The 24,125-nt window shown below is 37.3% G+C and overlaps 1 protein-coding gene across 1 annotated transcript in view; it reads right to left on the reverse strand.

Annotated features, from left to right (window-relative positions):
- Positions 1 to 24,125, reverse strand: part of THSD7B (thrombospondin type 1 domain containing 7B) — an 832,155-nt gene that overhangs the window by 279,383 nt on the left and 528,647 nt on the right. The window contains exon 12 of the mRNA XM_047772023.1: positions 5,787 to 5,981. Coding sequence (XP_047627979.1) covers positions 5,787 to 5,981 — 195 coding nt within the window. The remainder of the gene's footprint in view (positions 1 to 5,786; positions 5,982 to 24,125) is intronic.

The following is a 24,125-nucleotide window of genomic DNA, read 5'->3' on the forward strand; positions in this document are numbered from 1 at the left end:
GTTTTTTTTTTTCTTTTTTTAAAGGGACATGGGAGGAGGGAGGGAATGGGGAAGGAGGGAGGGTGGCAAGAGAGAAGAAGGAGAGGAACAGAGAGAGAGAAAGAGTGAATAGGAAGAAATAAATTAATGGTTCATGTACAAAGTAATCAAAAGTTACTGGCACAACAAATATTCTGTACAAATATACACTCTATATTGGTGATATCCTTCTTAATTACATGGCATTGCTATTTGAAGGAGGATTTAAACAAGTTACTTAATGTGGAGATGGTTCTCACAAAAAGAAACTTATTATCAGAGTCCTTAACTTTGATTACATTCTAGGCATAATCAGTATTTACCTCTGAATTCAGAACCAGTTATACTTAAAAAATATTTAAAAAATAAATCTCTACTACAACTCTAACGACATATTTCACCTTATGTCAGATGGACACTTGTAACTGATTCTACCAAACAAACAAAAAAACCCAAAACAAAAAAGACCACTGTATTTAAAAAGTTGGGTATTAGTTATCCAGTCATTTTGAAAAAAATATGTGTGTGTATGTATATATAAATATACAGATAGATATAGATATAGATAGATCTAGACAGATCTCCTACTTGATGTATTGATTATTTCAGTATTGTATGAACAACTGCTTTAATTATCACTGAATCTAAATCCTGTGATTTTACATACCATATAGAGAACACCCAGTTATTAAACTAAAGACTCTGGTTAAAAAATATAGAAAAAGGAAAATAAACACCCTAGATGGTCTCCTATACAATGGAGAGGATTGTATTTGTATCTGTATGCTTCTCTATTTATGTCTATGTTAAAGAGAGAACCATATTGCTTTATACTCTAAACCCTTGCCTATACTATCATCCTTGTTACGGATTGCTTATTAAATTTACTACCAAATTACATGGGAAAAACCAAAACACAAGCATTAGTATCACAACAATAAAAATAAAGCTTGAGAAGTCAAATTTTTCACTAACTGTTTTTTTTTTTAACCAATGATTATACAAACAAAAGAAAAGCAAAAAGCATTTTGTTCTCCATCCAAATCTACAAAGATCAACTCATTGCAGTTGCTGACTGTGAACTCAGTGCTTCAGAAAGAGGAAATTAAAGACAATAATAGGATACTCTGTGTTTTGGACAAAAAACCCTTAGATAGTTAGAAGCATTTCACAAAGTGTTTTAATGAACCTCACTTCTTGCAACTTCCCATACATAGAAAAAGCATTATGATTACTAACTTGAGATTTTTGTATTTTGTGACCAGCATTAGGTTTTCACCAAGATGTATGCTGACTGCAGGTATTCCCTAGCAAAAACAAAATCACAGCAACTATCCTTCCTCCTACCAATGAGCTGAGAGGTGGTCTTCAGGGCTAGAGTCCTCAGTGAGACCCTGGATAAAGCTTAACTCACAACTCTCATGTTGCACATTTTTCTTTAAATTGAAAGTTTTGATGACCACAAAGGGACCCAAAGCAGATGTTTTCCTTTGCCTGAACTCTACAAGTATCTGCAGCCTTGGTCCCATCATGGGTCCCTTGAGCTTGCCCACCTCTTCAGGGAGTCCAGGTATATCTCTCCCGGGTCTTGGATCTCCTATCTTGGTTGAAAGTTATGAGTTTTATTTGGTGGTTGTTAAACTCCTTGCCATGAAGAGTAGGTTTACCTTGAACTTAGGTTCAAGAAGAGGCAGCTAGGTTAATCAGTTAAAAGACACTGGGAAGATTTTGCTCAGTTGAAAAAGAACAAGGTCCTACTGTATAGCAGAGGAAACTATATCTGATCTCCTGGGATAGACCATGATGGAAAATAATATTTAATAAAAGGAATGTGTGTGTACACATGAAAAAAGGAGTGTGTGTGTGTGTGTGTGTGTGTGTGTGTGTGTAACTGAGTCACTGTGCTGTACACCAGAAATTGGCACACCATTGTAAATCAATTATGCTTTAATTAAAAAATAAAATAAATAAATAAAAACAAGGAATGGTTTATCTTAGTTGAGAGATACTGGAATGTTGCTCAGTTGAAAGACACTGAAATTTTGGACTAGGTGATTAGGTAGGGGGTTGGACTGATGTCTTTCTTTGAACAGCTTAACAGGATTTGTCTGAATAAAAGTGAGAGCTTCCAGCTCAGAAGATAAGGGACACCTCTCTTCCCAACCAGTTACAGCTTTCTTATTCAACTAGGAAACTTATAGGAGTGGCAAGCCCTCATACATACAGTGGTCTCATAGGGAAATTCATTCATTAATTTAAAGAATTTTGGCCTAGGGACTCACACAGAAGATTGGCCACCCTGTGCTCCAAGCACACATGAACGTTTCAGACCACTGAAGGAGAAACTTAGACATGCAAAAGAACTGAAATAACCCTAGGGTGCCACCTCGAGAGGTTAAGTTCACAAATAGCACACAGCCTAACACACACTTCAACAGTAACTTTATCCTGATAAACAGACACTAAAACGTGAAACAAAGCGTTCAAATGAGAAGTGGTACCACATAGACCTCTGCTCACACTCTGCCAGGTTTGTGTATTTATGGAGCTTACACTTGCAAGTAGTTAATTGAGAAATGAAGGAAATTGTGTCCTGAGAAAGATCAAGATGGGACGATTCTGACCTTTCAAAACTGGTCAAACTCACCTTAACACAATGCTCTAACAGAAAAGAAATGATACCCAAAGGGAAGGAGACGATGACAACATCAGAATCAGAGAGCTATTCCAAAATGCCATACCAAATCTTGATTTCTTGGATTTTAATACATGAAACAAATGTTTTTCTATCATGGGCATATGGAAATTTTTAAAAATCTATCTAATTTTTTGGCTTATGGTCAATTACCTACATCCAGTACTTCTGGTTTTACCCTGGTGGATTTCTCCTCTCCAAGGCTCTGGATGGATGGTCCATCAAAAAGCTTTTTAACATAAATATTTTTAATATCAATATGAATTTTCTTTTAAGATTACTCAACTTCAGTTAGAACGATGAACTTAATTTCATTCAAACACCAAAATCTCCTGCTTATCAGGAAGGACCCTTCCTCAGTTAAGGGATGGATTAGTATGGATAACACCAGGCCATAATCATTTTAGTGTAAAGGTCCCTATTTTGTACTTATAATAGAAGACATTTAGTGACCTACATTAAAAAAAAAAAAAAAGTTGGATTTCTGCCAACAATCTGCTCCCTGGTCTTGGTGATCTCTTAACAACTGATTTGATGCTGGAAGTTCATGGCTTCAATCCTCATTATGACTTTATTAATACTTTTAACCATATACCTTGTATTCTGCTTATTTTATAAGATTGCTGATTCTTGTGTTACCCACTGAATCTCTAACAAAAATAATCATCACTAAGAGACTTGAAATGATTGAAATATAGTTCTATATAGAATTAAAATAATTATAATAGCATAACTTCAGATATGAGAAGCAACAAGGAAGACTCATTTCCTGGACCATAACAGACTAGTAAGACAGGTGGTCATTCACCTTTATGATAATTATTAGGAGGTCCTGGTCCAGTCATAGGTATATCATTGAAATCTTCCCTCAATATAGGAATGAGCCTTCCTAGGGCTGTGGGACAAATTGGTTATGAAATGCCTCCCAAACTTTCATTGAATTTATGACCAAAAGGAGTAAACATCAAACATGGGAAGAGGAAAGATGCTCTTCATCCAACTCTACGAAGATTAACCTATTGTAGTTGCTGACTGACAGTAAACTCAGTGCTTTGGACAGAAGAAATTAAAGATAGTAACAGGATATCCTGTGCTTCAGACAAACAGATACTTAGATAGATGCATTTCAGGAACCATTTTAATAAACCCTATTTCTTACATCTTCATATATATAGAAAAAGCAATATGATCATTAACTTGGGATTTCTGTTCTATGTAACTAGCAGTAAGTTTTCAACAAGATGTGTGCTAACTGCATGTATTCCTAAGGACAAAAAAATCACATAAACTAGGCTTCCCCCTACTTCTTTGGAGCAGTTCCTCAGAGCTATCTGAGAGGCTGTTTCCAGGGCTATGCCCTCAGTAAGACCCTGGATAAACCATAAGTCACAATGTTCACATTGTGATTTTTTTTTCAGTTAACAGTACTAAGTAATTCATTTGACTGATTCTTTTTTAAACAACTCGTATTTCATGAAACTGGCCAGTTGTCATCTGGATACTAAGACATACAGAGATCAATTAGGTAGGCAAAAGCATAGTAGCTAATAATTTAAAAGAGAACTAGTTTTTCAATCTGAGTAATTCTTGGGATAGAGTTTGCATAAAAAGGTGTAAGAGTTCTTCAGTATTTACATTAAAAGCGTATGTTAAGTAAAAGTCAAATTCATTAAGGTTTTGATAATTAATAACACAAACTGCACTGGTTGTAAAATGAATAAATATCTATCCTAGGATTTTCAATATTTTTCATTTTCAGTTTGCAGGTACAAAGTATCATTGCCAAAACTCAAAAAAAAAAAAAAAAAAAGAAAGAAAGAAAAGAAAAAGAAAACAATTGGCCACTAGTTAAAAACTTTCTTTTCCCCTTTAGGGAAAGAAAAATTTCCCTTAGGAAATTCTCTCTCCTCTCACTGCTACAGAGAGTTGCTAGGATAATGACTTCTGAAGCATTACCCAGGAAAACACAAACCAATTTCTATTACATTGCCCCTGAACTTGGAATTATTCCTATCCTATATATTCTATCCTATTATATTGTTGCTCTATAAGAAATTTGTTTCTTAGAAATGTAAGCAATGTTGCATGAAATTATATAAGAACAAATTTTTATAGAAGAGAGATCAAAATATAGTATATCTTATTTGATGTTTCTGCTTATGATTATATGTTTCACCTGTACTTATGAATGGGCTGGCTCATAGTTTGTGTTTCAGAAATTTTGTTAAAGGAATTCAAACAAAAGGATTCTTGAAACCAAGAGAATTAGCACTTGAATTGCTTATGAGCACAATGGTCATCTCTGCTTAATTCTTCAACATTAACACAAATTTTCTTATCCCAATTATTATTTTGGAATTTTCCCTTTAGTTCCTCATTCCCTGAATTTAGTTTTCTGCGTACATGAGAAAAATACAATGAAGAGAAGTTCTGGCATAGTTATGTAGACAAGAAGGTATATTACTACATCAATTACTTGTATATTATTGGCAAAAAACTGCTCTAGGGCCTTGATTAAACTATTCTTTGTTTTAATCTCCATTAAACTTCAAGGATGTAGATAGAACTTATAATTAATATATACAACAAAGCAGAATCTATTATGTAATTTGATTTTTTCTTTCCATGACTAAAATTCTAAAATATCTAGTTATTTATAAGGTAATGGCAAAAGACGATTATATAGGTGAGATCTGCCTTTAATGTTCTGAACAAACGTGGGACTACTTTCAAGCTTGCTGAGATCATGGCATGAAAAACAGCAGAAACCTTGTTACTAGCTACTCCAAGGAAAGTGGTGGATATTGCCATTTATGACTACAAAGATTATAAAGCTATACGAGAGGAACTTCATAGCTATAGAATGGTTCACATCTTTCACTGGTTTCACAAGTATTAACTGAGTACATACTATGTGCCAAGCATAAGCACTGGGGATATATGATGGCAGGGGCTGAGTGGGGAGAGGGAGATACCAGAAACAGTTTCCTATTCTTCTGGAATTTACCTTCTCCTTGATGGGTTCAAGAGAGTATCAGTTGTCTGAAACTAAAGAGTAAAAGGCACACCCTACCTGTGAGCTGTCGCCGTCTACTTCGAGTTGTTTCACAATTTCTGGAGCAGGGCGTAAACTTGGACCACGCAGTGAAGGTGCAGTCATCATGACACGGGACTGTACATTCTTGTGCAAGGGGAGGCATACCATTTGTCTTCTTGAGGCACTCTGTCATTTCTGCCGACTGGTTATTATCAGAGATGCATGAGACAGCTAAAAAACATGGATTCTTTTGTTACTATTTTAATTAAATCAGTCTGCTGCTGGTTCTTGGACAAAATAGCAGAATTCCCCAATGTTAGAAAAAATTTGGTTATCACTGTGATTGCAAAAGGTGTTCAACACAGCTAACCTTATTTCTCTCTGGAAATTAAATGTGTATTGTTGCCAGTGGAGGTATTTGAAAATTTAATTGGTTTCATTATTAATCCAAACCTTGCATTGACAGCAACCAAAATAACATTCAGTCATTTATTGTATTCCTGCTTGTGAGTATTTGACCTCTAGGGATGATATAAAACTAGAAAAGGGAATCTGCAAAAGAGTAATATGAGAACAAAAAAAGGACAAAGCCATCAAAAACCATCTGAATTTTTCCTAGATATGATTTTTGTTTGTTTAAATGGCACTTATAGAAGTGGTCCTACTTTCTCTTGACAATCAGTATTAAAAAAAAAAATTCTGCTCTCTGTAAGTAAATGTTTTTCCCTAACATTTCAGGATCAGTTAAAAATTCAAAGCATTTTTTTTTCAAGTACAGGCACAATCTATCCAGATAATCCTGTTACAGATATTCTACCAATCATAGATAACTCTTCAATATTTCTCAAATACTTTTTCAGCTAGGATGTCTCTAGTCATACCATGAACTAATAATCTCAAAGTAAAACATTTATGAGATTTTGCTTCATTTTTTATTTGATTCTTTGGGCTAATACCATTTATTTTATTCAATTATGAATGAATGATATATTCATGCATATTTTATTCATTCTAATTAAGGACTTGAAGGATATATCCTTATTTTCTAGACCAGCATGTCTCAACCTTGGTACTACTGACATTTTAGATTGGCTTACTACATTTTGTGGGTACAGGAGTGTGTTTTGTGCATTGTAAGATATTTAGCAGCGTTCCTGGCCTTGACCCATTAGATGCCAATAGCACACATGCCCTCCCACATTTGAAAACCCAAAATGACCCCACAAACTGTCAAATGTCACCACCATTGAAAATTACACTTCTAAACTAATTTCTAACCAGGGATGTCTATGATAATATAGAGAAGGCATAATTTCAGACCTACTACATCAGCATCTCTGAAGGAGAATTCCACCTACATTTTTGTTTAAGTATTCAAGGTCATTCTGATCCAGCCTGTCCGCTTACCACCAACATTTGGCATGATGCCTTTGGACATGGTATGTGTAAATGGATATTTTGCTCAATTCATCATCCTAGAGATGATGGATCATTTTTATTACAGTTCTTTAAGATCTACCAATTTTTAAGGAATTAAGAGACCACAGCTTAGGATCATTGTTGTTAAGAACTGTTTATATAAACAAGGAAAGTGTACATAGGGGCTTTCAGTTGTCCATTTCTCTTATATTCTGAATTCCTTCATTCTAAGCACAACACAGAACAAGTCAATCTGAATACCATCCATACACCCATCCCAATCTACTTATTTATTTACATATTTATTATTTATGAACTTGTAAAAGCCAAATATATCCAAAGCTTTAGGACCAAGAATTAGCTACTATGACAATGGATGCCAATACAATATTTCCCATTTTGTACATCTGCTCTGTGGCAGGTGGGACCATTCATTTTTTTGAATACTTTTTGTTTTTATCCACATCCTATGAACAAAATCTATTGCACATCAAGCCAACATCACCTGCATTTTCTTTGTTGGGAATATTACAGCCATTAATGATGAATACAACAAGATACTTTTTTAAGTAGGGTACAAGTAAATGTTATTTGAATTCCATGTGTAGATAACTAATTTCGAGTCAATTTGGGGGACTTTTACTGAGCCAAGTTAGTTTTTTTTCCAAGATTACAATGCACGGAATAACATGAAGAGGAATTTTAAATGTTTTAAAATTTTAAATGTTTCAACAAGCATTGTTATTTGAAAACTAAAACCTCTATGAATATACAAATGAAGAATTTTTTCTGAAGATAATAAATTATTTTAAAATGTTCACTTTCTATAATTTCATTGGAATAAGTTTAAAATTTGAAAGGTATGATAAACATTCAATGATATTTTTAAGCTATACAGACTGTGAAATTTGTAATACACTGGATTTATGAATGTCTAAAATGACCTATTTTGCATAAGAAACTAAGAAAGAATAACTATAGCATATGAGAGAATTCACAGACACTGTTGTCAAGTGGAAGGAAAGCAAATTCCAACTCCAAACATCTGGGAATTATGTGAACTGAGATATTTAAATTCTTAATTCTTTAGTCTCCTCTTTAAAATGAGTATAATAAGAGCACGTATAACAAAGGGTTGTGAGAAAACTCAAAATCGTGTGTCATGCTCACCAATGGCCAAACCAAGGATATTATTATTATTATCCCATATGTGTGTGGTGTGTGTGTGTGTGTGTGTATGTGTATACAATTTTTTTTTAGAAAAAGAGATCAGAATTATGGATACCCAAAGTGGGGATAAGGGGAGAGGAATTGGATGAAAGCAGTCAAAAGGTACAAACTTCCAATATAAGTACTACAGTTTTAATGTAAAACATGGTAAGTATAATTAACACTGATGTATGTTATCTATGAAAGTTATTAAGAGAGTAAGTCCTAAGAGTCCACCTCACAAGAATAAACTTTTTCTATTTCTTTAATTTTGTGTCTTTTAGTGATAGACAGTCAATAAATTCATTGTTATATTATTACAATGTAGGTAAGTCAAAATGTAAGTCAAATGATTATGGTGTACCCCTTGGACTTATATAGCACTGTGTATCAAATACATCTCAGTAAAACTTGAAGGAAAACAAATGAAAAGACTATCTTTACCCCCATGGAATTATCAATCTTTGCTTCTTGTGAAATATCAATTGACTGTATTTGCAGTATCTACTTCTGGGTTCTGTTTTCTGTTGCATTGATTTATGCACCCATTCTTTTGACAATACCCTGCTATCTTAATTAATGCAGCTTTATATATAGTCTTGAAATTGAGTATCATGGGTCCTCCAACTTTGTTCTTCTTAGTCAGTATTATTTTGGTTACTTTAAGTCTTTTGCTTTCCATATAGATTTTAGAATCATAGCTATAAAATAGCTTATTTGAGTTTTGATTGGGATTGTGTTGAATGTATAGATTAATTGACACATATGGCATCTTAACAATATTGCATCTTCCAATCAACTAATTTTAAATTTTGTTTTAAATTAAATAGGCTGATAGCTTTAGCAAGTATCCATGCACACACTCTTGCTTGACATACCTCATTTCTTCCTTGGCTATCCTCAGAATCTGAAGGATAAAGGTGATGAGAAATCTGGGTGAATTTTCACCTGATTCTGTACTACACTTAAAATCACAGTATGTCAGCCAATATATTAGATATGCCCTCAATACATTCACTGCATTAACAGGATTATACAGAACAAATCAGATCCATCACTCTTGGATAAACTGATGCTGCAGTCTAATGGAGACATTGCATGATTCTAAGGGCTAAAGAATACATTAAAAGTTGTCCCATGAAATTTGATCCATATTATTCTCAAGACCACCACTCTAGGTTATTACTAATAATCAATTAACTCAAGAGTGAGTGGCAACTGACACACGACAAAGCCTGCAATGATCAATATAGCACAGGTATCATAGTTTTCAAATTTCGTTGTTTAAGGTTCTAATTTATTTTCAATTATGAAAAAAAGCACTAGAAACAAAAACATAAACCAGATAAATAAAACAATTTCCTTCTTGGGACTGTTGTAGTCAAAAAGGAATCATTCAATAAACATTTATTGAATGGCTGGGTACTGAACTAGCCTAGAGGATAGGCAAAAAATGAAGGAACAGCAAGTGAATAATATGCAGGACTGGAAATTCAACAAAGGAAAAAGAGTAGACACATACACAAAGGAAATGAAAAGAGGAGACATTTAGAGAAAGCGGAGATAACTAGCAGCTAGAGGTAAAACCCAATTCAGAGATCCCTTCCATTGGGCAACTCATGGGCAAAGGATATTTTTAAATGTTATTTTTAACCTAAAACATAGTTCTGTGACCAATGTTAAATGTGTATAGACTCCTTAAGTCAGATAATTTCTTTTGAGGATCAAGTCTGAGGTAGTAGGTAGAGTGAATTTACCAAATTGTGGGTCTTGGTGTCTAAGAGAACTAAGAATGACTTCCAGTCTTTTTAGTTATCTTGGGCAAATTGTGTAAACTCTCCTAAGACATTTAACTCATCTATACAATGGGAATTATAATACCTACATCATAGGATATATTAAGGCAAATGAATTACTTAGTACAGAACTAATAAGCACTTGGTACATCTGCCTGGAGAGTTATCTTTTATTATGAGGAAGGCTTTCAGAAATGAAATGTAACACATGGCTTGAAAGAAGATCCCACCATCACTTGTCTTGGTTCAGGAAGAATTTTCCAAATCCTCTCAAACCTTCTTGACCCCTAAGAAATGTGATCAGAACCTCCCTTAAATTATAATGTTGAAGTCAGTAGCCTCTTCTAAAGACTGCATGGCCCTGCCAAGGATATTGTTACATTTCCAAGTGACACTTGGAGCATTCTACTTAGTGTCTATAAAAATAATATAAGATAGTAACTCCAGGAATAGTAACTGAAATCTAACCTTTACTGGGAATTCTTTCCAGAAGCACGAAAATAAAAATCCTCATCACTTAAAGAGTTTAATGAGAAAAGAGTGAATATTTACACAAAAGAGTGTTGGCCATATTTATACCTCACTTGCTGGGTGTGGTCCTATACAACAGAAACAGCTGTCATGTTCCTCTGTGCCTATGCTGAATTTATAAGAATTTTAACATCTAAGTAATACTCAGAGTCATATAGCAAAGCTTTTAGAGCCATTAGAACTATTTGAGCTTAATTACTAAACATAAGGCAGAAACAATCCCATCTACCATCACATTAAAAAGAATAAAATACCTAGAAATAAACCCACATAAAGAGGAAAAAGACCTGTGCTCTGAAAACTATAAGATGCTGATGAAAGAAACTGAACATGACACAAACAGATGGAAAGATATACCATGTTTTTAGATTGGAAGAATAAATATTCTTAAAATGTTAAAAAGACTATACTAATCAAGGCAATTTATAGATTCAATATAGATTCAATACAATCCCTATCAAATTTCAAATGGAATTTTTCATAGAACTAGAACAAAACTTTTCTTTTTTTGTTCTTTTTCTTTTTTCTTTTTTTTTTTTTTTTAAGGTTTGCACTTACCATATATGGAGGTTCCCAGGCTAGGGGTCCAATTAGAGTTGTAACTGCCAGCCTACACCACAGCCATAGCATCACCAGATCTGAGCCATATCTGTGACCTACACCACAGCTCATGGCAATGCCAGATCCTTAACCCACTGAGTGAGGCCAGGGATCAAACCTGCATCCTCATGGATACTAGTCAGATTCATGACAGGACCTCCCAAAACATTGTTAAATATGTATAGAAACAAAAAAGATCCTGAATGGACAAAGCAATCTTGAAAAAGAAAAACACAACTGGAAGAATGAGGCTTCCTGACTTCAGCCTATACTACAAAGCTACAATTATTGAAACAGTATGGTAATGGTGCACACACACACACACACACACACACACAAACAGAAATGTGTATCAGTGGAACAGGAGAGACAGCCCAGAGATAAATCCACACATCTATTGTCAACTAATCTATGACAAAGGAGCAAGAATATACAATGGAGAAAAGCTGGTCTCTTCAATACATGGTGCTGGGAAAAGTGGATAGCCACATGTAAAAGAATGAAATTAGAATACTCCCTAATACCATACACACAAAATAAACAGACAAACACAATTCAAAATAGATTAAAGGCCTAAACTTAAGGCCAGATATTATAAACTCTTAGAAAATATAGGCAGAACACTTTGACATAAATCTCAGCGTTATCATTTTGGATCCACCTCCTAGAATAGAACAAAAGTAAACAAATGGGACCTAATCAAACTTAAAAGTTTTTGCACAGCAAAGGAAATCATAACCAAAACAAAAAGACAACCCATAGAAGGGGAGAAAATATTTGCAAATGAAGCAACTGACTAGGGATTAATCTCCAAAATATACAAACATTTCAAGCAGCACAATATCAAGAAGACAAACAACCCAATCAAAAAATGGTCATAAGTTCTAAACAGACATTTCTCCAAAGAAGACATACAGATGGCCAAAAAACACATGAAAAGTTGCCCACCATCACTATTAGAGATATGCAAATCAATACTACAAAAGGTATTACCTCACACCAGTCATAATGGCCATCATCAAAATGTCTGCAACAATAAATGCTGGAGACAGTGTAGAAAAAGGGAACCCTCCTACACTGTTGGTGGGAATGTAAATTGGTACAAGCACTATGGAAAACAGTATGGAGGTTCCTGAAAAAACTAAAAATAGAGTTACCATTTGACCCAGCAATCCAACTCCTGGGCATGTATATCTGGAGAAAACCATAATCCTAAAATATTCATTGCAGTGCTATTTATAATAGCAAAGACATGGAAGCAACCTAAATGTCCATTGACAGAAGAATAGACAAAAATGTGGTACATATATACAATGAAATACTATTCAGCCATAAAAAGAACAAAATAATGACATTTTCAGCAATGTGGATGGACCTAGAGATTATTATAATAAATTAAGTCAAACAGAGAAAGACAAATATCATATGATATCACTCATATGAGGAATCTAATAAAAAGGATGCAAAATAATTTATTTACAAAACAGAAACAGACTCATAGATTTCAACATCAAACTTATGGTTACCCAAGGGGAAATGTGGTCGGGAGGGATGAATTAGGAGTTTGGGATTAACATATATATGCTGGTATACATAAAATATACAACTAACAAGAACCTATTGTATAGCACAGGGAACTATACTCCATATTCTGTAATAACCTATATAGGAAAAGAATCTGAAGAAGAATATGTATAACTGATTCACTTTGCTGTCCCCTGAAATTAACACAACATTGTAAGTCAACTATACTTCGATAAAATTTAAAAAATAGCTTATGCTCTGGCATCAAGAATAAACCTTCTTAAGTTAACTTTCTCTACCTTCCTGGTGGTCTAGACACTAGACAGCTAATGCACATGGATATTTACTACATTTCTGCCCTAATAGACCTTATTGAAACTGACCCATTTATTCATCCAACCAACCGTTCGCTTGGTCACAAAATATATATAAGGAACTATAAATAATTATAAAAAGCATTGCATGTGAGTGTAAGCAGATGTACATGTACAGAGAAATAATATAGCTTTCAGGAGACTATAGTAGCAGCAGTGACAGACAGGTAGACAGAAAATAGTAGTACAATATTGCAGTTTTCCTAATGGCAGTAACCAGTGGGGAAATCCTGGTATATAAGAGAAAAGTAAGTACTTCCATCTTGAATAGAAAGGAGTGTAAGGGGCAAGCAGGAGAAAAATAAGGCATTACAGAGAATTTACCTGTCAGATATCTGCTATTTAGTTGAACTCTGGGTCTTTTGGATCAAAGCACATCACTTGCAGGTCACAATCAGGAGAAAAGATTTCCTTTTTGGTGCTTTTCAGTATTTAAAGTACTGTAATATCCTAGCGGGAAAGGTCTTTCCATCAGGCAAGGAAGAGGCATTTACTACAGACCATTCCTGTTATATAGTTAGTTCTACCTAGAATGAATCATTGACGAAGAAGGAAAATTCAATGCTTAATTATATTTTATTTATTAAACTTGAAGTATTGCTGTCTTTACTGGAGGAAAATTGTACTCTCAGGTAAAATTAGCTCAAATAGCTGCAGAACAATCTGGCTGTGTGTTGTTTGAAATTGAGCTCTCTTAAGCTTTGGACAGAAAGCTCTCAGAATAGCTGCCTGGAACAGCTGGGTATTCTCCTTAAGGAATGACAGGAAAGCAGGTGGTTGAAATCCTCCAAAGGTCTCTGTGGTGCCTGAGGTCACATTTTTCTATTCAAAGTGTTTAGCAGTATACAAAACACATAGACTTGAGTTCAGCTTTATCTCTCTCTTAATCATGACACAGCCTGAGCCTTGAGAAGAAGCCACCAAAATGGGGAAAAGAGTTACTAATTGCTTTCCCCTATTATGTGATTCTTTTCAATTCTAGCAGCATGAAAAGGATTGGCCTGGCAGGAAATGTAAAATTATCTAAGAATTTGGAAAAGAAATAAAGCAAGGACCTATATAAATTCTCCATTCATCTCACAGCTAATTTTTTGAAGACAATGGCTATTAATGTGGGCTGGTTAGGCAGCTTTCCTAGACTTTAATGATGACTGAAATCAGCAGATTATTAACTAATACTAAATGGCTAGTCTTTCTGCCCCTTATCACCTCTAGACTCTGAGAGTCAGACATGCCATGATAAGTTGGTCTTCTTTTCAATTATAATATGAAGAGGATAGGGGTTGCTGACCTTATGATGAGAAGTGATAATGTTCTACCTGGAAAGACAAAGTAAGCATTGAAGCTCGCTACTTCAGATCAGTTCACGTTCATCAGTTCACCAAGGCCATCCACATTACTTTCCTGAAGTCGCCCCAACACAAGTTCAACTCTAATAGCTGATAAGAAAGGATACGAAGAATTGCTTTCAAGAGGTCATGATTTCCAGGAAATGAGGGTGACATGCTAGACAAATAGAAGGGCTCTACTAGCTTGCTGTCCTGCAATCGTGAACTGCTTCAGTTCAGGGACAGAGCTCAAGGTGTTAGCACATCAAGGATAGGAGCGGGGAGGGTGGGCAGCCAATGCTCAGCTAGGACCACAGGCAACGTGTTCTACATGGCAGACCCTGCACTAGTGGCCTGGGATGTACAGATAAAAGAAACATGGAAATAAAATTTCACTCCACCCTAGGTTCTACAAGAGCCTGGCTCTGGAGACTTAGGCACTGAGCAGTCAGGAGCTTTCCAGGACAGAGGGGACATACAAAGGGTGAATAGGATGCACCCAGTGCAGACACGAACCTAGCCAGGGGCTTGTCACACTTTATTATGCCTGTATAAAAGGAACACACAATATGACAGGCTGGCTTCCTTCCCTTGCTATGCACCTTCTTTTTTTGTTTTGCTTTGTTTTTGTTTTTCTGGGGCCGCACCCATGGCATATGGAAGTTCACAGGCTAGGGGTCAAATTGGGGGCTGCAGTTGCTGGCCTACACCACAGCAATGTGGGATCTCAGCCACATCTGTGACCTACACCACAGCTCACTGCAATGCCAGATCTCTAATTCACTGAGTGAGTCCTCATGGACACTAACCGGGTTTGCAACCAATGAACACTTTCTAAGACCATTTACCTCTCCCTTGATAATGCTCATTACACTTGTAATGACATGTTCCATGTCTGTGTAGTGAGATCACTGATTTAATGGTGCAATGCCAGGTTGCCCCTAGCACATGGAAAGTCTAGTGTTGTAATACAAGAGGAGGTCACAAACCACAAGTCTAAAGAGGTAGAAGTTATAACCGAAAGTCACAAACTTGTAATAGATGACTTTAATTCTACTTAACATACATGTCTATATGAACATACATGTCTATATGACTTGAAATATCAGAATCTAAGAAAAATTCTGGGATGACTTGGAGGTTCCAGCTGGAATGTGACAGCACAGGGATTGTGGGCCCAGGCCAGGGTCTTAGGCCAGCCCTCTTCTCATCTCCCTCCCAGCTGTATTCTACAACCAGAGGGGTCTTTTTGCACTTGTGAGTGGGCCCAACAGCCAATGCCCCAGAGCTCAGTTCATAAACTGGCCACCCCATCCACCTTTCAGGCCTGGGGTGCACACAGAGGTAGTGTAAGCTTTCCCCAGAGGTAAGATTCAAAGAAGACGCCCTGTTAACTTCTTGAAGAGCAGTTAGGGTAGGGAACTCCAAGCTCCAGACAACTGGGAAGAATTATATAAGAGGATGATGAATGGGGGAGCAGGGGCCCCAGTGAGGGGTCCTCATATTTGCAAAGGAACAGGCTGGAAGGGGGCCAGAGAAGGACCCCCTAAGGCATGGAGGCCAAGGCAGGTCACCTCTTGCTGAGTCTAAGGGCAGACCTGCACTCCACTCCAATCACTTCATTAAGAAAGATGCAATCTTTCCTAAGTGCTCCCTTCCTGGTAATCAGGAAAGGTACAAAGGCCAATTAAAGCTATTACGGTTTGAGACATTTTACTTCTTTTCCTTCCTAGTTAAAATAATTATTTTCAGCTCAACATGCAGTTTATTTTTTCTTCTTTAAAGGGCTGCACCTGCAGAAAATGGAAGTTCCCAGGCTAGGGGTTGAATCAGAGCTGCAGCTGCCAGCCTACACCACAGCCATAGCAATGCTGGATCCTTAACACCCTGAGTGGGGCCAGGGATCAAACCCACATCCTCATTGACATCATGTGGGGTTCTTAATCTACTGAGCCACAGTGGGAACTCCCTGTCTTCTCATTTTTAAAATATTTTATTGAAGAATAGTTGATTGACAATGTTGTGTTAATTTCTGCAAGGTGTTTCAGTTATACACATATCCATTCTTTTTCAGATTCTTTTGCCATATAGGTTGTCACGGTATAGTGAGTAGATATCCTTATACAGCAGGTCTAACTAGGCCCCTCCAGGATAGTAGCCAGGTGCCTGGGGCACCCAAGCAGGGGTCTCAGATCTGCAAGAAGGTCCTTCATAAACACTCTGGGTCTTTGCCAGCATCTGCAATAGGTGTGGCCCCCATCCACTGGGTGGCTGCTTGCCCTGGTGACATCCACCACTAAAGTCTCATCTTAGGTTGAAAGACTCATGATTGACTCCCTCTAAGGATGATCAAGGACACTGTCCTCTAAGCTTATGAGGCCTCAGCACAGCTGGGTACCTGCTAGGGCCCTGTGATCCGTGTCATGGGAGAGTCAGGGCAGATTCTCCTGTGAAGCTTGCTGGCATCAGCAGCTACCATACCTTCCTTGGGTATGTGGGCACTGCTGAAGAATCTTTAGCACAGAAAACTCAGGAAGTATTTGAGGAGACATTAAGGCCCTCCTGCTGGAGAAGTGCTCCTGTAGGGCATCTCTTCTAAGAGTCTCAGACAGGACATGGATCAGAAAAACTTCAGCTTTCTTCTGTTTCCCTAGCCAAATTCTCCATCTCTAAAATATCAGCCCCGAGTCAGGGAAAAACTGTAACACATGTCCCTTCTGCTCCACTTACCCTCCCCCACATTTTTCTCTTTTTCCACCAATCACCCATCCTAGCAAGAAGAGGAGAGCTTTTTATTCTTCCTGTTTTACAGACACTTCCCCTGCATAGCATCCATCACCCTCCTGGAGTGGCTTGATCCTCTCCCTTTCCCTGAAGCCATACATGATAGGATGCCGAGAGAGGAATCTGATTGGACTAAGGATCCACATTAAAAAGCACTGAAAAAATATGAAGCCTGCCATATACAAGCTTTACCACTAGGTACTAATGCCCTGGACAGCCCAGCCTGTGACTGGCCAGGGTACGGATGTCTCTCCTAATAACGAAGGACACACATTAAGGTGCCCCAAAATCATAGAGAGATTCTCTGAAGCCCCACCATGAAGAAGGAGGCAGGGGTCATTGGGCAATGCATCTTTGGGAGAGGAGGGTGCCAGGTGCTAAAGGACTTAGGTGCTCTACTGGATAGCCCAACATCATTGGTCCCTTAGTTTAAGAAAAGACCTATGAGATGTGTGTGTGTGTGTGTGTGTGTGTGTATCACTATGTTTCCAGGGTGTTATTGTTCTTCTGTTGCCAATGTAACAAATTTCCAAATATTTAACAGCTTAAAAGAACAGAATTTTTTCTTACAATTCTAGGAGTCAGAAGTCCGAAATCAGTTGCCCAGGCTAAAATTACGATGTCAGTAGGGTTGTTTTTTTTTTTTTTTTATACAGAGGCTCTAGGAATAATCAGGTACATTGCCATTTCCAGCTTCAGTGGCTGTCTATTTTTTCTCTCCCAGCCCCTTCCTCAGCCTTCAAAGCCAAGAATATGGCATTATCACATCTGTCTCTGCTTTCGTCATCAAAGTGCTTCCCACTTCCCTCCTATAAGGTCTGTTGTGATCATATTGGACCCACCTGGGTAATCCAGCAACCTCGCTCCACCTCAAGTCCCATAATCAGTCACATCTGCAAGATCCCTTTTGCCATGTAATGTAAGGTAGTCACAGGTTCTGGGGATTAGGACTTGGGCATTTTAAGCGGGGGGAGGGGGGCTCAGCCAGCCTACACCACAGAACAAAGGTATGTTTTCCTGCTCTGATGCACTCAGAGCTTCATTCACTGGAATGAGAACCAAGCTTACCTCATCTACTTCCAATAACAAGAAGAAAAACAGAGTTAACACAATCAGGTTTAACCATAACTTTCCCAGTCCCTGCTCTCACACCAGGTTGGTTTGGTTCTGTTTAATTATTTCATTTTTCAAACACCCTGCCTGGCTTCCCTTAGCCACCCAGACAACTGTTATAACTACTCTCTCCACATTCTGTTAGGTACTCTTAGGGAAAACAAGTGGACAGGTAGAAATATTTCTCATTCAAGATGAACAATCTATAAGAATGTCCATCTATCTTAAACAAAAGTGCTTTCTAGGGAGTTCCCACCATAACTCAGTGGAAAAGAATCTGACTAGCATCCAGGAGGACACAGGATGTTCTACCTCTGTCCTCGCTCAATGGGTTAAGGATCCAGCATTGCTGTGAGCTATGGTGAGGTCACAGACACAGCTCAGATCTGATGTTGCTATGGCTGTGGCATAGGCCAGCACCTACAGCTCCAATTTGATCCCTAGCCTGGGAACCTCCATATGCCATAGGTATAGCCCTAAGAAGACCAAAAAAAGTGCATCCTAATGACATACTGAGATTTGGGTCAGTCTGAGCCATGTGAAATGCAAAGCCACTTTCCCCCATCCAACTGTTAACACTTTAATTGTTGGCTTCATGAGTGAAGAAAGGGACAATTTCTTTAGAGAATTACTGAAATTGAGAACGGATGAGAAGAGCTGGAAGGAATAGGAAGTTCTATGTCCTGGAACAGAAGGTCGAGTCTAAGCGCTCTTTCACAGCAAGTATGTCTTTTTCATCCTGCTCTGAACTGTCCACTCTGAGTGACAACAGCCATGAACCACTCTCACAGTCCACTTCATGAGCCAAGAGCTGCCAGGGTTGGGGTGCACATCAACACAGGCTCTCAGATGCTGCATGGAATAGTCTTCCTGGCTTGTTTGCCCAATTACACTGGCCACAGAGGAGTGGGAGAGACTGCTCCAATCCTTTCCCCAGGTAGCCAGCACTGGGGTGGGGCAGGGCCAGGAGCCCTGGCAGCTTAAGTGCAAACAGAGAAGGAGGCTTCCTAGCACGGCATTTCTCAGGCATGGATACTAGTGTCACCTCGGCCTGACTAAGCCAACTTCTCCACTCAAGGATCAGTTCCAGGCCCTTCCCCTTTGGATGTCAATCACCTGAGCTCAACCTACCAGTTCTTCCACGTTCTCTCATTCTCTCAGTGGATGCCCTGGCCATTCCATTTCTGTGACAATTATATATAGTCGAGAAGATATTTTCACTTGCTGTTATCCAAATGAGTCAATTTGGAATTGAAAGCCAGTTCTTGCCATATTCCAAGGCTTTTCGTTTTCCCCTTGTATTTTTTTTTTCTCTTCCTGTGCCAGGCCTAGCATGTGAAAGCTCAGTATTTGGAGGTCCCATTCTTCAAAACTATCATTTGAATAAAATGTGTGCTTATTATTACATGCTGAATGACATATAGGCAACTTCTGAGTGGCACAGCATGAGCTGTGGAAATTGCATTAAACAATAAAGCCGTAATTGCTTGTTGGGGTGCTTTAATTGACTCCTAAGTACCATATGCAAGCTGCATGGCTACAGGAGCCCAATTAGAAGGTTGCTTATGGAAAGATACAACTTATTTTGCATGCTGGAAACATATTCCTCAATTATGGTTGCTCTCTCAGAAAAAAATTCAAATAAATAAGAAATGATTAGTAAGGTAATAGTGTAGACTCAGTCCCTCAGTCACCCTGAAGCACTTTCTTCAGACCCTAATACAAGATCAGGAAGTGAACAGTTAAAAATATCCATTTGCTTTATTCCAAGGCATTTTTTTAAGCCTGAGAGCTGCCTGTACTCACAGCTAATCAAGGAAATATACACAGATAGGGCTCTTAGCTTCAAGGGATTTGTCCTCTAATTGAAAAACACTGGTAGGAATGACACACTTCAGGGAAAAAGCAAAAAAGAGAATGAAATAAAATTATCAGTGATTCTTAAATCATATCAAAAACAAAACCAAAACACAAACAAAAAGAGGTGAGAGTCATAGAAGGGAGATCTTAAATTCTGACTGCTAGTCTTGTGTGGTAGATTTCCAGAAGGGGATGCTAGGAATTACAGTCAAGTTACAGCCTTGGTTGGAAGCAAAGTGATCAGGATCAGCTGTGGGACCCTGGGGAGTGGGTGCTGAGAGTAGGAAACACAGGAGGTCCAAGCTGACTACTTAGTAAAATCAGGAAATCAGAGGTTCCAAACAAGTAGGGTGAGCATTTCCAAAAACTTGAGTGGAAAAAGCAGCCAGTAGGAATCCTAAATTGTCCTTCTCTAGGACACAGTGTGGCCTGACAAGGATGTCTGCATGAACACAAGTGTTCCTGAAGTAGCTTTAGACCCCCGATGATCTCCATGAGCCAAAATGAAACTACTCAAATAAATAAGCAAGTACAGAGAATAACTCGCTTTTAGGCAAAGCTGAGAGATTAAGACTCTTAACACCCCAACACTCCCTCCCCTAAACCAGGCAAAAAAAACAAACCAAAAAAACCCCGATATACTCAGAATAGACAAGAGAGGGTATGCAGGGTCAGCTTTAAAAGTTTGTAGCCTTTCCTTCCAGTTAGATTGCCTCTCTGAGTCCTCTTTCCTATAGAGAAATATAAAAACACATATTGAAGGAGTTCCCGTCGTGGCGCAGTGGTTAAAGAATCAGACTAGGAACCATGAGGTTGCGGGTTCAATCCCTGCCCTTGCTCAGTGGGTTAATGATCTGGCGTGGTGTGAGCTGTGGTGTAGGTCGCAGACACAGCTCGGATCCCGCGTTGCTGTGGCTCTGGCATAGGCTGGCAGGTACAGCTCCGATTGGACCCCTAGCCTGGGAACCTCCATATGCCGAGGGAGCAGCACAAGAAATGGCAAAAAGACAAAAAAAAAAAAGAAGAAAACCATTTATGCATACATGTAAATCATCACTTTCAGCAAGACATTTGGCAGCCAACACTCTAAATTAAACCATGACAGTGACTATGAAAGAGCCATCTTTGCAACCAAAGTTTTTATACATCAGTGACACTCCCTGATTTTACACCTTAGAGTAGCTCCATTTACCTCAGTTGACTTTATTCCATTAAAAATAATTCAATAGGGAATGACTGCTCATGGCACAGTGTTTCTTTTGGAAATGATGAAAAGTTTCCGGAATTAGATTGTGGTGATGGTTATCCAACTTTGTAAATATACTAAAAATTACCAAATTGTGTATTTTAAAGAGTGAATTTATATATGTATAACTGATTCACTTTGCTGTATAGCAGAAATTATCAAAACGTTGTAAATCAACTATACATCAATAGAACTTTAAAAAATGAAAATAGAGTGAATTTTTTCTCAACGAAGCTACTATAAAAAATTCATCATTTAAATATTCTGAACGGCAAATAAATAAATGTAATTTTAGAAAAATAACTCAGAAATCATATTAAAAAATTGTCAATTAGGGGCTGCATTTCCAGAAATCTTGGGAATAATAAGCATTACCAGCTAGCAAGAAACTATTCTCTTAAAAGTTATGCTCAAAACCATTTATATTAACTTTTATAAGCAAGTAGTAATAAAATTAGGTTTATTATTAATGCAGTTATTTTCTCATGATTCTGGCCCACAAAGTTTTATTTTTAAATTGTGTCTTCCATTAAGAAACAAAAAACGTTTCCCTAGACTTTCTGTGCTGCCATATTTACCAAGTTAGAATTCCGCAGAAAGCTATTTGCAGAATATGGTCAGTTGATAAGAAAAATAACGGTTTAATAGAAGACAGAATTTTTGTCCTCAGAGGGCTCATAATCTACACAAAATACTCAACTTCTAGCATGTGGGGGGGGGAAACTCACTATACTATCTATGAAACACCTGCCTCTAAATATATTCAGAATATATTAGCACTGCATGGTGGTTAGAGTTAATTTCTTACCATGTTATAAAAATCCATCAGATAAGAAATCACCTAACTCTCCTTATAAATGTGTGTTCTTTTTCTTTCCTTCTTTCTATATCATGGCCTCATTAGAGGTGTAAACTAATGATGAGACGCTTTCTAGTATTTCCAAGTCGTTTTTTTCACAGCCACTAAAAAGAGATGAGATTCTTTCAGAAATATCTCCCATGTCAAAACTCTGTGTCTAATGCCAAATGAAGTCCTCAAATTGAACCATATGCAAGTTTTTTTGACATTTCTTTTATATATGTGAGAAAAAAATTCACACACACTTCACTCTATAGAACATTGTCTATAACCATGCAAAACTCTGGAAAGGCTTTATGCTCCTCCAGTCCCTATTCTCTGTACATGTACAGGGAAATATATATTTGGCAGGTGTTAGAGAATAAATATGCTAATTCACACACTGCATGTAGAAAATGATTTATTCCATTTTTAAAGGGATATGGCAGTATTTACATAATTTTCACCTGTATCTCTGCAAACAGCTGTTGTGTAACCAACGTTGAAATTGGGAGAAAAAAAGGGCCTGGGTGTTGTTTTAACAGTTTCTCTGGGTTTGACAGATTGATGGTGCTTTAGTTACCTGCTGCACTCCACAGAGAGGCACAGGGGATTGTTGGGTCAAATCATTGCATCAAGTAATTACAAATTTTTAAAAATAGGAATTTAAGGATTCAGGATTGTCACTGCTGTGGCTTGGGTTCCCTGGCCCAGGAACTTCCACATGTCCCGTACTTACTCTTGGAGTATAAGAGGTAAGATTCTTAAAAGCCTTTGTAAAACAGGAATTTTAATTCTATCTGCCATGAAATAAGTTATCTTGATAATGAGTGCTGTATGATTAATAAGGAAGCTAAACTTCATGGCATATAATCATTCCGGTAACAGTAACTAAGTAACCAACGAGATGTGAAACTCGAATTTAGAAATAATTTCGTGTTCTCTATTGAAAAACCACTTCAAGGATCCAGGATATTAATTATTGCATTGCTACAGAGAAACAATAAATCAGCCCAATATCCACATTTATCTTTCCCCACTACAAAAACAGACTACATTTTCTTGTGGATCTGTCCATTTAAAACATCTTCTAAGGAACTCTCCTTTTTCTACAAGTGGTTTCTTCTTTGTAGATCACTATGGGTACTCATGCCTTACATGGGACCATAATCATCACCATTATGATTGATTGTTTGTTATGAACAAAGCTGATGTCAAGTCAAGAAGATATTTGTTTTCATTTTCTTGGGTCTCCTCCTCCATAGACTCTGCCAAGATGCTGCTGAAATTATGTTTATTCATTCCCATTTCCTCTTTGGTCCCTCTGGAGACCAAGCAGTTGCTACATCCTTTATGAAAAACAAATCTGTTATACTTTAATTCTGTTCTAGAATCTCAAACTTAATAAAACCCCATAATAATGATTCATTCAGTGCCACCATGCACCATATATATGTATATTCACTGCTCATACAACTCAGTTTTTCTGACAAGACTTTTTAATGAAGAACAATTCACTTCACATAATATGTAGATGGATTCCTAAAAAGTTGTATGCAAGAAATATGAAAGAAATGAATCTATTTTACACCACAGAGAAGCCTGCTAGGGAAAGGTTTTCTATCCAGAATAATGGTATTTAATCTCAAAGATTTCTTTTTCAAGGTAAACAACCGATACTATGCTTATATGAAACTGAATTAGTTTAAAATGATATACATCTCAAAATCAAATGCCTCCAATTTCTTATGTG

The sequence above is a fragment of the Phacochoerus africanus genome, chromosome 3, assembly GCF_016906955.1.
Source record: "Phacochoerus africanus isolate WHEZ1 chromosome 3, ROS_Pafr_v1, whole genome shotgun sequence".
NCBI classification, from domain to species: Eukaryota; Metazoa; Chordata; class Mammalia; order Artiodactyla; family Suidae; genus Phacochoerus; species Phacochoerus africanus.